This window comes from Peromyscus eremicus, chromosome 11 (assembly GCF_949786415.1).
Source record: "Peromyscus eremicus chromosome 11, PerEre_H2_v1, whole genome shotgun sequence".
NCBI classification, from domain to species: Eukaryota; Metazoa; Chordata; class Mammalia; order Rodentia; family Cricetidae; genus Peromyscus; species Peromyscus eremicus.
This window is the reverse complement of record NC_081427.1, coordinates 55,898,055-55,915,352: the sequence shown is the minus strand read 5'-3', so window position 1 is coordinate 55,915,352 and position 17,298 is coordinate 55,898,055. Positions and strand designations below refer to the sequence as shown.

Sequence of the window (17,298 nt, the reverse complement as noted above, 5' to 3'; positions counted from 1 at the left end):
TTTGGGGTGATACATGTTCTTGTTCAGTTTTGTTAGTTTTTTGTTTGTTTGTTTGTTTGGTTGGTTTTTTTCTCTGTTTTTGAAGCTGGATTGAACACAGAGCCTTGTGCATCCTAAACACACTACCACTAAGCTACACCCCAAGGCCCTGCTCTACATTTTTTTTTTTTTGTTTTGTTTTGTTTTTCGAGACAGGGTTTCTCTGTGTAGCTTTGTGTCTTTCCTGGAACTCACTTGGTAGCCCAGGCTGGCCTTGAACTCACAAAGATCCATCTGCCTCTGCCTCCCGAGTGCTGGGATTAAAGGCGTGCGCCACCACCGCCCAGCCTGCTCTACATTTTTAAAGTAGTGGTGGTTACATAAACCTGCATGCCTGTCAAGAATCAGCACTATACTTTAAAAAGGAAGTTAATCAGGCAATATGCTGGGATTAAAGTAAAATTAAAACACAAAGATATTGTAAGAAGTCTCTGGCCAATGTATCTTTTATGGGCTAACTAATAGTCAAAATAACCAAGCCGGTAATTAAGGGGCATACCTAAAGCACATGCCCCTTAATTACCACAGCCATGATAAGGATGTAGCAGGCTAGTAAAACCATCTATTTGGACGTCTGAGTTTGTAAATTCAAGGCCTGCCTGGATTACATAGTGAGTTTGAGGCCAGTCTGAGCAACTTAATGAGACCTTGTCTCAAAATAAAGTTGTTTGGTTTTTTGTTGTTGTTGTTTTTGTTTGTTTGTTTTGTTCATTTGTTTTGTTTTGTTATTTAGGTTGGAATAGCTCAGTGATGGCATGCTTACCTAACATACGCAGAGTCCTGGGTTTAGCCAGTAGCCATGTCCCTTCCCCCCAAACCATGGCTGTTATACAATTAATTATATTCAGAGAAGGAGTGGGCAGTCGGTGGTAATTTTTATTTCTGGATTACTACATAACAATCTGCTTGCTCACCAGCGCCATGGCAATAATCAAGAGAGATCTGTGCCTCCCTGGTGACACAAAGGAAAATCCCAGCACTATCCAATCTGCACTTTCTCTGTGACTGCCAACGGAGCCAGTCCTGTGACTAACAGGGAAGAACAGGAGCCTCTTACCACCCAAATATTCACTCCCAGGCCCTGGGCGAGGCGAAGAGAAAACAGTGGTGAACCTTCCCTCCCAGGGTGTCCAGACCAGAGAGAACACAAGGGCTCTGTGAGCGTCTCTAAATGGTGTAAAGCTGAGAACCATGGACTAGGTAGGGTCCCATGGCGGAAGACGTGACTAGTTCCTCTGACTTCCACACATATGCTGTGGCACACACATGCCTGCACTCACACACCACACGTGCACACTGATTATAAATTAAAGTAATAAAAAAAGAGCTATGATCTATATAACTAATTAAGAGCTCAGAGTTTTTTGTTTTTGTTTTTGGTTTTTTTTCGAGACAGAGTTTCTCTGTGTAGCTTTGCGCCTTTTCCTGGATCTCGCTCTGTAGCCCAGGCTGGCCTCAAACTCACAAAGATCCGCCTGGCTCTGCCTCCCGAGTGCTGGGATTAAAGGCGTGCACCACCACCACCACCGCCCGGCGAGCTCAGAGTTTTATAATGAGTAGAGCTATCACTGTCTTCAGCGACAAGAGATGATAAGCACGATTTGGGGTCTTTTTGGCTAGCTTCCTTGTGCCACGAAGCACTAAATGGAGGTGGGAGGGTAAGTGGAAAAGCCCTCAGGGGTGGGTTTTGCGATCTTGGCAGACAGACAGAAGCTGGTTTGTAGCTCAGTCTCTGGAACCAGAAACCTTCGGTTCAAAGCTGCCTCCCGTCCTTCCTAAATGTGACTTTGAGGGACAGGATCTTTAATCTCTGTGTCTGAGTCTCCTTATCTATAATTGGGCATTCTACTAATGCTTTTTTTCATAGGATTAGATGGGGGATGGCATTAAATACCCATCCTGATACCTGTGCCTGGCACAAAACATGTATCTGATAAGTTTTATTTGGAATCAGAGTCCACGGGACAAAGTCACAACGTAAAGTCCCTGGAGCTGATGAGTGTGTGTCTTTCATGAATCTGACCATAATGTGGACAATCACACTGCTTTGGTAAGTGAGGCCAGGGCCGTAAGGTCAATATGGGAAAATACGTGAAAATCCAAGTCTTAATGAGTGACCAATTCAGTTACCAAGTACAAAGAGCACACAACGTGTGTGTCTTCTCTCAAGAGACCTGTCCAGCGATGCGCACTGCCGACGGAAGTGTGCCCACGAGAGGAAGACATCTGTAGAGATAAATTCTCCTGTATGCCGGTTATGCACCAATTCAGTCTACTGAAGTCGCCACGGAAGGTGAGCTTACCTTGTCGGCAACATCCACCCAGGCTTTGTGACTCAGTAAGAAATCCACCGCAGATAAATGACTCCTCACCACTGCAAAGTGCAGGGCTGTGTGGTTCATCTGAGGAAACAGGATTCGTATCTTTGGATGTCTGACCATTACTTAACCCTCTTAACACCCTGTCTCCTTTGTTTGTTTTGTTTTTTGTTTTGTTTAATGAGACTGAGGATCGCAGTGTAGCCCAGGCTGGCGTCTAACTTGTGGTCCTGTGCCTGCCTCCTGAATGATGGGATTACAGGCTTGAGCCTCCATGTTCAGCTGGGTCTCCTGTCTCTCACATGGTCGGTACTTTCCTATAGACTATTTGCATTCTGATTATTTGGTTGAACTTTTTGCTTTTTCCTTTGAAAGGGGTAAGAACTATGTGCAGCAGAATTCTACCTTTCCTGTTGTCAAAAGACCCCTGAGAATCTGGCAATCCACTGAAGGCTTTGCCCACACTGATGCCCTGTATAACTTGGCACACAGTGATGTCATAAAAGTCATTCACAAAGCAAAGTTGTATTTTCTTATATGCAATCATTAATAATGGTAATTTTTTTCACAATATATGTTAGTCGATGTCCTGTTTCTGGGACAAAATAACTGAGACAAGCCATTCATAAGGAGGAAACCTTATTTGGGCTCACAGTGTCGGAGTCTCAGTTATAACTGGCAGGAAGGGTGTGAGACAGCAAAGCTGCCCACATCCCATTCGACAGAAGGAGAGAGAGGGAGAGGCTGGGGGACCAGAGACCCCTCCAAGAGTAGACTCTCAGGGATCTGTCCTCATCTACTAGGCCCCATCTCTTAAACATTTCATCAGCTTCCGCTGTGCAGAAACCAAGCCTTCAAGATGGCTTTTGGAGATACTTAGCATTTAAATTGTAACAGAATATATTGATAATTCATGACAAAATTTCCTAAATGTCTCAGTTTGTTCTTTTTCTTTCTTCTATATATTTTCTGAAGAGTTTAAATTTTATGTGTGTGAGTGTTTTGCTTGTATGTGTGTGTGTGTGTATATATATATATATATATATATATATATATATATATATATATATATATCATGTGTGCCCGAAGAGGCCAGAAGGGGAGATCAGATCCCCTGGCACTGGAGTCACAGTGATTATGAACCACCACGTCGGGGCCGGGAAATGAACTGAGTCCTTTGTAAGGGCGACAAGTGCCCTGCATCATTGCCTCGACTCTCTAGCATCCCTCTTCTACAATTAAAAAAGAACGTAATTTGCATAGAAACAAATAAATCAGTTTGGAAGGGAGTGAAGAAGGAAGGAAAGAGGAAGAGAAGGAAGGAAGAGAGGGAAGGAAAACAGAAAAGGAAGAAGGAAGGGAAGGAAAGAACAGGAGAAGCAAGGCTGGAGGAAGGAGGGAAGCAGAGAAGGGGAAAGTTAGAGAATGGGGGAGCAGGGGAGAAAGCAGGCTACTGAAATCTTCTCCTTTGAAGAAAAAGGCACAGTTTGCTCCCAGGATGCCCACAGAGAGTTTACCTCATTTCCCACAATGTATGTTTTGCTTATCAGAAGTATTCGTGCCACGTTTTTTTCATAAGTTCCCCCCAAAGACGCCTGGGCATGGACAGACTACTCTTGTTTCACACAGGGAATTACAGAAAAAAGAAAATGGTTTCAGATATTTTCTTTTCTTGCTTGCTAAACTGGCGGTGTTTACAAAACACAAGTCATCTTGACATCGTCTGCGGGGTAGTTTATTCTATTGTGTCAGCCTCCCCACACACTCTATTTGTGTAAGAATGTAATCATACCACTTACACTTAAATATACATCATCACAGGTTCTTAAGGAACCCTGCGACTAACCATGACAACAAGTTGCTATAAACAAGATTAAATAGCTGTCATTAGAAAGAATATTAATTTAAAAAAAAAAAAGGGTAGCTCAGTGGTAGGGCATCTGCCTAGTCTGTGTGAGGCCCTGAGCTTGGTCCCCAGGCCATAATCTAGGACCAAGTCCAGGCCCATCACCATGATGGTGGGCTTTCCAGCCCACCCACAGGCTTTGAGATGTGCTAAAGACCCTGCGCACTTCCTTCTGTAGAATGAAGGAAAGAGAGAGGGAGCGGGAAGACGGGAGGGTGGGGGGTGACACCCAAGGATGTCCTCTGGCTTTCATACGCATGCCCACCCACGTGAACACCTACTCACAAACAGATGTGAGTGCGTATTCATGAACACACACACACACACACACACACACACGAATATCTGGGGAAATAGATCAGCGCTAGGTTGCCGAGCCTGTGTGAGGCTGTAGGTTAAAAACCAGTATCACAGCTGTTTTGTGCAGAAAATTTGAAATTGTTTTAAACATGTATCAGAGGCTATACTTCCTGATAGTTAAGAAAATGACTGCTGCTTTACTTACTCAAAAGTGAATCTCCATGCTCAGAATAATTTTAAAAGATAAAATTATTTTATGTGTTTTAGCAAATAACTATTTTCAAAGGTTTTTTGTTGTTGTTGTTGTTTGATTTTTTTGTTTTTGTTTTTGTTTTTTTAACCTGCTTGCTTCTTTTCTTTAGTTTTCTTCTCTTTTCAAAGCCATGGCTGGCCTGGAACTCACTATGTAGACCAGATTGGCCTCAAGCTCACAGAGATTCCTTTGCCTCTGCCTCCATGCATGTTTACAGAAGCCAGAAGAGGGAGTTGAATCTCCCGGAACTGGAGTTAAAGATGGTCGGGAGCTGACATGTGGGTGCTGGGAATCGAACCCTCATCCTCTGCAAAAAATAGCCAGTACTCTAAACAGCTGAGCCATCTCTACAACCCCAACCAACTACTGTCTTTTCTTTCCTCCTCCTATCCTCTCTTATTTCCTTTCCCTTCCCTATTTTTTGTTCCAAGAATTGTTATGCTATAAATTTTTTCTGGTTTTATATGTGTGTGTGTGTGTGTGTGTGTGTGTGTGCACATACACAGAATAAATATATATGTGTGTGTATGGATAATATAAACATACATGTTTAACATACATGTATAGTATATATGTTATACATATATGTGGATGTATGTACAGATATATGTATACACACATATAATATATATGATGTACATATATATGTACACATATCCCATAATACATAAAAAATGTACAATGCACATGTATACAAGTTGTGTGTGTAGGTATATACATTTCCATAAATGCATGCATGAGCACATACCCCATCACATGCACTCATGCACACATATGCAACTGCTAAAGATCATTCTGCTGCACGTGCTGCATGACTTAGACGGTGCAGTTTTGTTTCTATGACTTCCCTGCCTGGAATAGCTACATATTTTGTGAAGCCCGAGTTTAGACTATTTAGGGAACCCTTTCGTGGGTGGAGTAGGGCTATAGGGGTGAGAGCATGTGTGGAAGACAGAAGTCAACCCAGATGTTTCTCAGGAACCTTCCACCTTGATTTTTGAGACATTCTCTCAGTGGGACCTGAGGCTTGCCAATCAGGCTACACTGGCTAGCCAGGGAGCTTCAGTCTCCATCTCCTCGGCACTGGGATACAAGCATGTGCCATCATGCCTGGCTTTTCTCAGGGTGCTAGGGCTGTAACTCAGGCCTTCATGCTGTGTGACCAACACTTTACTGACAGAGCTATCTCCCCAGACTTAGGAACCTCTTTTTAAAGCCAAAATCAGAGGTGTATAATTTGTTGCAGCTACAGTGTCCTCATTATGTCTTATGAAGATCACATAATCATGGGCAACATTGCCAGAGCCCCCCAGTGCCTTGGAAGGGGCCTGAGCAAGCAGGGCCCCCGAGGCTTAGGCTTTATTTAGCATTAACCCACCTCTGTGTTCTGACTACAAAGCACTCTACAGTTCACCCTAAGCAAGTCTTACCTACCAACCCATTCATGCTGATAAACCCTGTCTTGAAGGAACCCCCCACCAAGCCAAGCAATAGGAAATCCATGTTTCTGGCAATGGACTTTTCCTGCAAAGCCTAGGTACTTGATGACCAAAAGCCAGATTTCATCACCTAACGTGTAGATGCTTTCTCTTTCAAAAGCAGTAAAGTGATAATCCACATACTTCTTTGGATTTTAAATCTGGAAAAACCCAACCATAGAGGGCATCACAGAGAGAAAAAGAGCCCAGGTGTTATAGCAAATCATACCCTGGCTTTCCAGAATGAGAAAGACTGAACCAATCCACAGGATACAATCTAGGACCAAGTCCAAGCCCACAATCCCAGTGGTGGGCTTGCTTGTCTACCCACAGACAGATGTGCATAAGACCTTGCCCACTTCCCTTCCCTAAGTGAAAACACCCCAAGCCTGCTCTGCCACATAATTCCATCTTTAGCTTTAACACCCACATTAGAGCCCCCACATCTCAGCCAGCCTAGTGTCTTCAATTATTGCTATTATTTCAGTTGACCTATGTACTCCCAAGCCACCACGTGGAATAGTCACTTGTCATGTCTGTGACTTCTACTCACATTGTTCACAGCATTAATGTTAACCTTCCTTTCAAACGGCTTCTCCATAAGAGCCAAATTATTGCTTTTAGCAGCATTCTGAAAGCTTCTCTCAACCAGCAGTACTGAAAGAAGGAAAGGGAGCATGACCCAGAGGAGTGAAGGAGGCCACAGTTCTCTGTCACGTTTCTGTGACAGCCTCGCACTCTGAAAGCTGGAATGGCAACCCCGAGACTCTCCTGCTCTGCTGTTGAGGACACAGTGTATTTGCTTAAGTATTTCCAAAGCCAGAATACCACGATTCCATCTTCTCCCCACATTGCAAGTGTTTTCGCACCCTCAAAATGTCCCGGACAGACCTGAAACAAAGCATTTCTCAAGAAGGCCACCCTGAAGTTCCACCACCTGCTATCAGCTTAGCAGGTCAGAGGGCCACAGCAGACTGACCTCCCAGGGGACCCTGTTTGTGAGAAGTTAGTACAGGATGAGGCCGGGAAGAATGTACATCTTACAAAGATAAAACTTCTATCTGCAGAACTCAGATTCAGTGCCAAACCTGTAGGAACAAAACCTTTTAATGAGCCCACTGTAGAAACTCAGTTAAAGGCTAAGAGGAATGAATATGGTTTATTCTCATTTATAAGAAAGGACATAAAATTGGATTCACACCTACTGTGACCATGACATCCCCCAACCCCTCTCATATACACCTACATGTGACAGGCTTTATTTACTAGTATAGAGAAGGTTCAAGAGAGCTAGAGAGTTCTCAAGAGACAGTCCCAATCATGGGAAATAAAATTGAGGTTAAGAATTAAAAGCAGATGTTTGACAAAATATTTTGAACTGAATGAAAAGGAAAAAAGCAGGATTGGAGAGATGGCTCAGCAGTTAAGAGCACTGACTGTTCTTGTAGAGGACCTGGGTTTGGTTGCCAGTACTCACATGGTGGCTCACAACCATCTGCAACTCCATTTCTCGGGAATTGGATACCCTCTTCTGACCTCCACAGGCTCCAGGTGCACATGAACAAATACACACACACACACACACACACACACACACACACATGCACACGTAGGAAAATATGCATACACATGAAATAAAAACAATATTTTTTAAAAGAAGAAGAGCAAAAGAAAAAATAAGCAGACAGAAGAAAATAGCAAGGTAAAAGTGGTGGTCAATGGAATTTCAAACGGAAAAAAACATAAACTAGAGTCAATGAAAACAATAGCTGGAAATCTGAAAATATCAACTGTGGGAGCCCATTCTCGGGTTCCTCGTGGCTTTACCCAGCAGGTCCGAATAGAGGATGATTAGACCACGGGCCTAAGTGCAGGTGTCTGGGATGGTCTGCACTTGGCTGTGCTGGGAGAGGAGGCCTTTTGCTCCACTCCTTGGCGTCTCTATAAAAACCCTGGGGCAGAGACAGTCGGGGCCGTTGGAATAGGTTCCAGGCCCTCTCGAGGCTATCCTTTATTTTCTATCTGTTTATCTCCACGATATTCTCCGCAATAAATCCTTCTATCTAATATTTCCTGCTGCTCGCACTCAAGAAAACTCTGGGGAACTGTGGGGGTGGTTGGGTAAACGCCCCACAATCAATGAACTAAAAAATGCCCAGCCAGATGACATAAAAAGATCAAGATCACAAATGACAGAAAGCATATTTTTACACACCCCACCAGGCATTAAAAGGGTGATATGGCTCAGGGAGTAGAGGCAGAAGGATTGAGAGTTCAAGACCATTCTGGGATACTGGGTAAGACTCTTTCAAAAACAACAACAAGAAGAAATGAAAAAAGAAAAAAAAAAGGAATATCATGAACAGCTCCATCCACATAAATTTAGCAGTAAAGATAAAACAGTATATTTTCTAGAAAACCATAGGCTAACAAATTTCATGCAAGATTATATAGTTAACATGGATAACCCTGACTAGTAAAGAAATTAGATTTGTAGTTATAACTCTTCCAAAAAAGAAATCTCCATGCTCAAAAAGAATTTTGGTGAACTTTACCAAGTATTTAAAAAACAACAGTCAAAAAAAAAACCTCTTTTAGGGACCAGCAAGATGGCTGAGTGGGGAAAGGCAAGCCTGGCGACCCCAGCTCTAACCCCAGAAAGGATGTAAGGGTCAGAGAAGAGACCTGACTCCACAGAGCCATCCTCTGACCTCCACATGCATACTGTAGCATGCATGCACCACCCTCATATCATACATATCACACACACACACACACACACACACACACACTTATAAAATAAATGAAAACAAAGAACAAACTGCCTTCTTCTCCTTTCTCAAAAGAAAAAAGTACCACTCTTGGGTAACTGGAAGTAGAAAAGAATTTCCCCATTTTGAAAGGACATCTACAAAAAATTGACAACCAACATCATACTTAATTTTTAAAATCCGAGCTTTTGTTCCTAAGATCAAGAATAAAAAGAGATTTCCACTCTTACCTCTCTGTTTACATATTGTGCTGACAGTTATAGCTAGAACAATGAATTGGTACACTAAGTGAAGAGACATACGGATAGAAGGAAAAGCTGTCCAGTCTGCTTTTACGTATAAAATCTCAAGGAATGTACAAGCAGCTGTAGAACCAGCAAGTGAGTTTAGCAAGCTTGCTGAATACAAGATTAATGTGTAATTGTCAATCATATTTTTGCATATTGGCAATGAACAAATGAAAACTGAAAATTTCAAAGCACGATAATTGATCAAAAACCAAAATACTTACATATAAAGGTAATACAACATATACAGTTTTTCTGTACCAAAGAAATATTGGGGCTGGAGAGTTGGTTCAGTGGTTAAGAGCACTTGTTGCTTTTGCAGAGGACCCAGGTTCAATTCCCAGCACCTACATGGCAGTTTGTAACAGTCTGTAACTCCAGTCAAAGAGGATCCAAAGCCCTCTTCTGACCTTCAAGGGCTGGGGTACATACATGGCACACATATACATACATTCAGGTAAAACACTCATGCATAAAATAATAAACTAAATCCTAAAAAAAGACTTGTGGGTGAAAGAGTTCAAATGCTAAATGATGGGAAGATATATTGAATCTCTCGGGTTGGAAGAGTGAACATCATAAGCTGTTAATGTCCCAAAATTTGTCTATTGATTTAATGCAGTTTCAATAAAATATCACACAAAAATATTGTAGCTACTAACAGGTTCATTATAAAACCTATCTAGAAAGGCAAAGAACAATTTTGAAAGACCAAATCTGTTTTGAAAATGAAAAGTAATGTTGGAAGAGTCACATTACTTAATTTAGTGTACAACAATTGTACAATAATAGGCAAGAATAGTTTAATATAGGGTATTTGACATAGGGATACATACACCAATAGAATAAAACATACAATAAATAAATAAAACATAAAAATAAAGTCACACAAATATGATCAGTTATTTTTTTGTCAAAGGTTAACAAGTTTTGACGAGAGAGTGGAGAATCATTTCAACAAATGATATTAAATATTTGGAAAGCATATTAAATCTTGATATGAACTTATGTTATACAGAAATGAACTCCAAATGGATTGTTTATGTAAATGAAAACACAAAACTATAAACTTTTAGAAGAAAATGCACAAGAAAAACTTCATAGTCTGTGGTTCAGCAAGATCTTACATGTAACAGCAACAGTATGACCATGAATGAAAAAAATTTATAAACTGTACTTCATCAAAATGTAAACCTTTCACTCTTATGAGAAGTACCATTAAAGAATAGCCGGGTGGTGGTGGCGCACGCCTTTAATCCCAGCACTCGGGAGGCAGAGGCAGGCGGATCTCTGTGAGTTCGAGGCCAGCCTGGGCTACCAAGTGAGTCCCAGGAAAGGCGCAAAGCTATGCAGAGAAACCCTGTCTCGAAAAACCAAAAAAAAAAAAAAAAAAAAAAAAAGAATAAAATACATGAGCCAGGCGGTGGTGGCTCACACCTTTAATCTCAACACTAAGGAGGCAGAGGCAGGTGGATTTCTGTGAGTTCCAGGACAGCCAGAGCTACACAGAAAAACCCTGTCTTGAAAAAAACCCAAAAAACCAAAAAAAAAAACAACAGAGAGAGAGAGAGAGAGAGAGAGAGAGAGAGAGAGAGAGAGAGAGAGAGAGAGAGATTAAGACACTACAGCACAGGTTATTATATAAATGAAATATACCAGAATATTTAGCTCTCAATGTTCAACAACCCAATTTAAATACAGAGAAAAGACTTCAGAAGAACAGAGAGAAACCAAGGTGATAAACTGTTACCTCTATATTGAGGGGAGACACTAATTAAGACACCAGTGTGCATCTATTTAAGTGTCTGAAATTGAGGAAAAATACATTACCAAGTTTGTTTTGTTCTCAAGTAAATGGATTTGTTCTACCTACTGTCCTGTGTTAGCAAAATGCCAGAGGAGACAATCGACGTGGGGTGAGACAAGGTTCATTTTGACTCATAGTTTCAGAGGTTTCATTCCATGGCCACTTGGGGGTTGTATTGAACTGAGCTGAACAGAGCTCAGTGGAGAAAGCAGTACTCGTTTTTGTTTTTGTTTTTGTTTTTTGAGACAGGGTTTGTCTGTGTAGTTTTGGTGCCTGTCTGGGAGCTCGCTCTGTAGCCCAGGATGGCCTTGAACTCACAGAGATCCACCTGGCTCTGCCTCCGGAGTGCTGGGATTAAAGGGTGCACTACCACCGCCCGGCAGCAGTATTCTTCAGAAGGATAGCATGTGTCCTGGTATTCTCTTTGGGGTTGCCCCTCAGGAACATGGAAACTTCCTTCCACTAAGGCCTGCCTACTAAAGGTTCACTAGTTTTAACTGATAGGGAGCTTTCAACCCTGAGGAGATGTTCACCATCCAAAGTCTAACCCTCCCCAGTCTCAGTGGCTCTCAGCTTCATTCACGGTGCTCCAGACAGGCTGGGCATCTTCCTCATTTTAAACAGGGATTCCACGTCTGCTTCACTCTTGCTTGCCATGGTTTCTACCTGAACTTCCCGTGCTGCCTGGTCTTTGCCTCCCGTTTGGGTATCCGACCTAAAGTCCTCCTGTGCCCTGGTCCCACCCATGTCATGTTGTTTCGTGGCCTCCACTGTGCTCTCAGACCTTCCCTTAAATTGTCACACTGTTGACTTCCTGTGGTCGGTCACCTCCACCACGGCCCAGTGAGAGCTCCACCTGACCAGGAGCTGCCTTGTTCTCTGCATCCCCACGTCTGAATCATAGCTAGCAAGTACTAAGTAAGCCCTGGAAAATATTTCTGGAATTAGCTAACCAAGTAACTGCACATTATATTATGGAAGTGGTGTACAGTCGCCAAGGCTGGTCTTCAGGAAGGAGTCTATCCACGTGAGTCCATGGTGCTGTTAAAAGACTTGAGTCCTTTCGTCTCCTGAAGACCTCTTCAGTGTGACCTCGGTTTATGCTATCATTCCCAAGTGCTTTAGAAACCTAACAACGACGTTAAGTGACTTAAAGTCACGCAATAAATCTGCACGGAAATCATGATTTAAGACAACAGCACAAGGAATTCTATTTGCAAAAGGGCTTACTCATTTCTTTAAACAGTCTCCTCCCCAGCTTAGAAAAGTGATCTCCATCCACAGTAGATGGTGCAGGTATTTCAAAGCTGAAAACCAGCCAAGGGGGGGGGGGGTGATGGGGGGGTAGAGAAAAGGCAGTGTCAGAGGACATCCCGAGGGTCGCCAGGGCAGACCCAGGCTGCAGTGAGTATGCCCACTGCATGCCAGTACGCAGTGAGCCCTGAAGCTGGAATTGCAGCAGGTTGTGAATCACCCAGAGCTGGTGCTAGAACTCAAACTCTAGTCCTCTGAAGAGCAGTGGGTGCTCTTAACCACTGAACCATCTTTCCAGCCCTAATATTATATATTTTATATTAAAATGAAATGTCTTATAACTTCAAATAGAAAACTAAAGTCTCTCGTTCCTCGGCCTGAGCCCACCTTCTACCCACCAGGAGACCTAGTCTCAGGACTCACAGCATTCATGTCCTGCAGTTGCAGCCTCTGGGTCCATCCCCTCAGACTTCGGCATCCTGGCCAGAATCCTCCAGGGCCCGGTGGCTGTGCCCCTCAGGTCAGCCTTCAGCCCCCTGGCCGCCTGGAGCATCATCGCCCTTGCTCGGTGGCTCTCGGGGTTCATGACCACCTGCGCTATGAAGACCTCACCAGGTGTGGGGCTGGCCTGCAAATGCACCCTCCGGAGCACAGAGTCGAGCTTGCTCTCCTGGGGCGGGTGGCTAGGAACAGGCCTTGGTTCTCCAGCCCTGCCCTGGCTTGGACTGGAGTCTGCCTTTAGGTGTGGCATGCCAGATACTAGGGTTTGGCTCCACACAAAAGGAAACTTTTCTAGAAATCTACAAGCCCTCAGAAATTCCTAGTTTGTGCTCCATCCATCAGTTCTTTGTATGATTTAAAAATGTCTGGGTTTGATTTATAGACAATATTCACTACTGGAAATTCAATATTAAGTACTTCTTAACTGGGATTCCAGAATTTCTTACTGAAAAAAAAAAGACTCCATTTTTCATTTGATGATCATGAAATTATTCACTTTCCTGGCTGACTCTGTTCAAAACTAAAATAATACAGAAATAAGTCCAATAAATCCCAACTCACCAAATAAACTTCAAATAAAAGGGATAATAGGACTTTAGTTTTCTATCTGAAGTTATGAGACATTTCATTTTAATATAAAATATATAATATTAGGGCTGGAAAGACGGTTCGGTGGTTAAGAGCACCCACTGCTCTTCAGAGGACTAGAGTTTGGGTTCTAGCACCAGCTCTGGGTAGCTCACAACCTGCTGCAATTCCAGCTTCCAGGCATCCAAAGCCCTCTTCCGGCCTCAGTGGCACACCTTGCATGTACACGTGCATACACACATAAATGTTAACAAAAAAATTTAAAATTATGTATCAATGTGCATTTTAAGCTCGCTTTCCTCTCTAATTTGTAGCTGGAGTTTTCCTGCCTGGCCCACAGTCAGGACAAATCTCTTTCACCTGCCAGTCCCACAGCCTCTCAGACCCGACCAAGTAAACACAGAGACTTATATTGCTTACAAACTGTATGGCCGTGGCAGGCTTCTTGTTATCTACTTCTTCTATCACGAATTAACCCATTTCTATTAATCTATACCTTGCCACATAGCTCATGGCTTACCAGCATCTTCATATGCTGTTTGTCATCATGGCGGCTGGCAGTGTCTCTCTGACTCAGCCTTCTACTTCCCAGCTTTATTCTCCTCCTTGCCCCGCCTATACTTCCTGCCTAGCCAACGGCCAATCAGTGTTTTATTGATTAATTAGCAACACATTTGCCATACATCCCACAGCACTTCCCTTTTTTTTTTTTTTTTCAAAAAGGAAGGTTTTAACCTTGACAAAGTAAAATTACATATAATTTGGGAATTTGGGCGTAGCTTCTCTTACTGCTTCCTGCTGGAAGGGGGCGCTGTATCTTATGGGGAAACAAAGAAAATTTTAGAATTATGGAATAGTCCATGAGGCTGTATCGTCTGAGCCAGATGCCTTCAAACCATTCTGGATGTTGGATCATCTGGGCCATGGTGTCATTGGAGACCTTCAGGGGGTCTTGGCTGGTCAAACCTGATGTATCTTAATCTTGAACAAATCCATAGCCTCTGGCTTTCTGTGGAAACAAAAGAGACTCTTTTCCAAAGCAACATATCCTTATATCCAAATTTTGAAGTCAAAGTATCTTTAAAATATACATTTTGGTTTAACTCAACATCTTTTACGATCAAATGTTTTTCTGCAGTTAAAAATCCCAAAGACAACACAATCCAGATTCTCTGTGTAATATCCATTTTTACGTGGCTTATTTTTTATACTACCTTTACTGTCTCGTTAAAGACTTTATTTTTAAAAACTATTTATTTCTTTATATAACTGTATATATCACCTTTTTTGTCTCTTTCAAGCCTACGTATATTTTACACACATTGTAAACTATTACATCTGAATCTGTCTTATTGTGAATCTCTTGCCTTAAACTGCAGCAGCTGTGGCTGCTGGCTCTGCCCACCTCAGCTTCCCAACATGGCTACGTTTACCACCAGCTCTGGGAGCTATCGTGGGTCTATGCTTTTATCCAAGCAGCGTGTAGCCCAGAAACCTCTTTTTTTATTTTGTACTAGCAAAGGCTAAATCCACCATGCAGCTTAATGTGCCACTTGCAGAGGCCTCATTCCCGTTATACAGCGGTGGAGCGCACACGATAGGAACCCGCCAGTAGCTCAAACCAGCAGCTGCCGCTCATTTGAGAGAGACAATTAGGAAGCTGTTTTTAGCTCCGTTTTAAAATCTTTTTTCTCAGTTTTTAGGTGGAAACTCTTGCCACCACGTTGGACGCCATTTGTAGCTGGAGTTTTCCTGCCTGGCCCACAGTCAGGACAAATCTCTTTCACCTGCCAGTCCCACAGCCGCTCAAACCCGACCAAGTAAACACAGAGACTTATATTGCTTACAAACTGTATGGCCGTGGCAGGCTTCTTGTTATCTACTTCTTCTATCATGAATTAACCCATTTCTATTAATCTATACCTTGCCACATAGCTCATGGCTTACTGGCATCTTCATATGCTGTTTGTCATCATTACTGGGCACCAAATTTTAAGTATTTGTTTTTTGTTTGTTTTAAGTATCAGTGTTTCTCAATTTATCAGGAAAAAAAACAAACATGTCAAAATGTCCCTATTCAGAGCACCATCCAGAACTCTTTTTTAAAAAGTAAATGGGCCTAGTATTCATAGTAGAGTATTATGGTTAAAAGAATAGCAAGTACACTACAGTGAATGCTAATAGAAATTTAAGGCAGGACTAACATGAAAAGTATAATATGTAAGTGAATAGCAGCATTCAGAATATGTACCTGTTTACAAATAAAATTCCAAAAACCAGATGCAAATGCACAGTAAAACAGTGACAGAATGTTAACAGTGGAAATCAGACCAACTACACAGAGTTCTGAATCATGTTGTCCTAATAAATGATGGCACACAAATCGCTTTCACACTCCAAACCAGGCTCTCTCATTCTGTTAACTCTCTCAGCAAGAAAAAAAAAAAAGCAGCTGAGAGGCCTTTAATCCCGGCCCCAGGAGGCAGAGGCAGGTGGATCTCTGCTAGTTCTAGGCCAGCCTAGTCCTAGAGTGAGTTCCAGGACAACCAGGGCTACACACACACACACACACACACACACACACACACACACACACAAAGGAAAAGAAAAAAAAACCTATCTTGAAAAACAAATAACAAAAAACACCGTGATTTTATGCTCTGTACCCTTCTAGAAATGTAGTGAGGCTAGCCCTCCTTTTAGCACACAACAAAAGATCCCAAGCAGTACATGGTGGCAACTTTACTTCTTGATTCTCCTGAGAGCTTGGACAAGAGGGAAGTTTTGGAGCATGGTGTGATGTTTTCTTTTACAAACAGCAAATGAATTATCTCAGTGTGCTAATGTGTAGGCTACTGTAGTTGGTTTTTGTTTTTACTTTTTGGCTCTTTTTGGGGGCCTGCCACCCAGCTCCCAGTTAAATCACAGGTAGTCTTATTCTTACTTATAAATGTCTGGCCTTAGCTTGGCTTGTTGCTAGCCAGCTTTTCTTAAATTATCCTGTCAATCTTTTGCCTTTGGTCTTTTATCTTTCTCTATTCTATATACCTTTCTTTACTTCTTACTCCATGGCTGGTTGTGTAGTGAGGTGGCTAGCCCCTGGAGTCCTCTCCTCCTCCTTTCTTTTTTTCCTCTATCTTCTCTTCCCAGATTTCTCCTCATATTTATTCTCTCTGCCTGGCAGCCCCACTTATCCTTTCTCCTGCCTAGCTACTGGCCATTCAGCTCCTTACTAGACTAATCAGGTGTTTTAGGCAGGCAAAGTAACACAGCTTTACAGAGTTAAACAAATGGAACACATCTTTGCATCACTAAATATTCTGAAGCATAAACAAATGTAACACATCTTCAATTAATAGTCCACAACAGGGGAACTTGCCAGGGGAACTCTTCCCATTCTTGTTGCTCTGGTATCTTCTGCTGCAGGGTATTCTATTTACAATTCTCTCTCTCCAGAACCCTCTCTTCCCCATTCCCATTTTCAATGATTTCTTTCATAATTAAAGCTCAGGCTGTCGCTTCCTCAAGGAATCTTCTCTGATCACTCTATCCTAAAATCTTATGAACACTCTCTTCCACTCTCTCATTTCCTGTTGCTGTTCTTTCCTCTATGGTAGTTGTTGGATATAACAGGTATTGTGTAGTGTGTGTCTAACATTAAACATCACAAAAACAGGAGGTTTCTGGTCCTGCTATATCTCCAATGCCTTACCGTAGTACCAGGCTTGAGACCAATTTGTCAAATAAATATGGAACATAGTTCAGCCAGGGAACAGTTGCCAGTGTTCAGTCCTAA

General features: G+C 42.3%; 1 protein-coding gene across 1 annotated transcript in view; it reads right to left on the bottom strand.

Annotated features, from left to right (window-relative positions):
• Positions 1–12,999, bottom strand: part of Ankdd1b (ankyrin repeat and death domain containing 1B) — a 59,492-nt gene extending 46,493 nt beyond the window's left edge. Inside the window, 3 exon segments of the mRNA XM_059276297.1 lie at positions 2,343–2,441; positions 6,848–6,951; positions 12,837–12,999. Of these exon segments, the coding sequence (XP_059132280.1) occupies positions 2,343–2,441; positions 6,848–6,951; positions 12,837–12,999 (366 nt within the window).
• Positions 13,000–17,298: the final 4,299 nt, after the last annotated feature.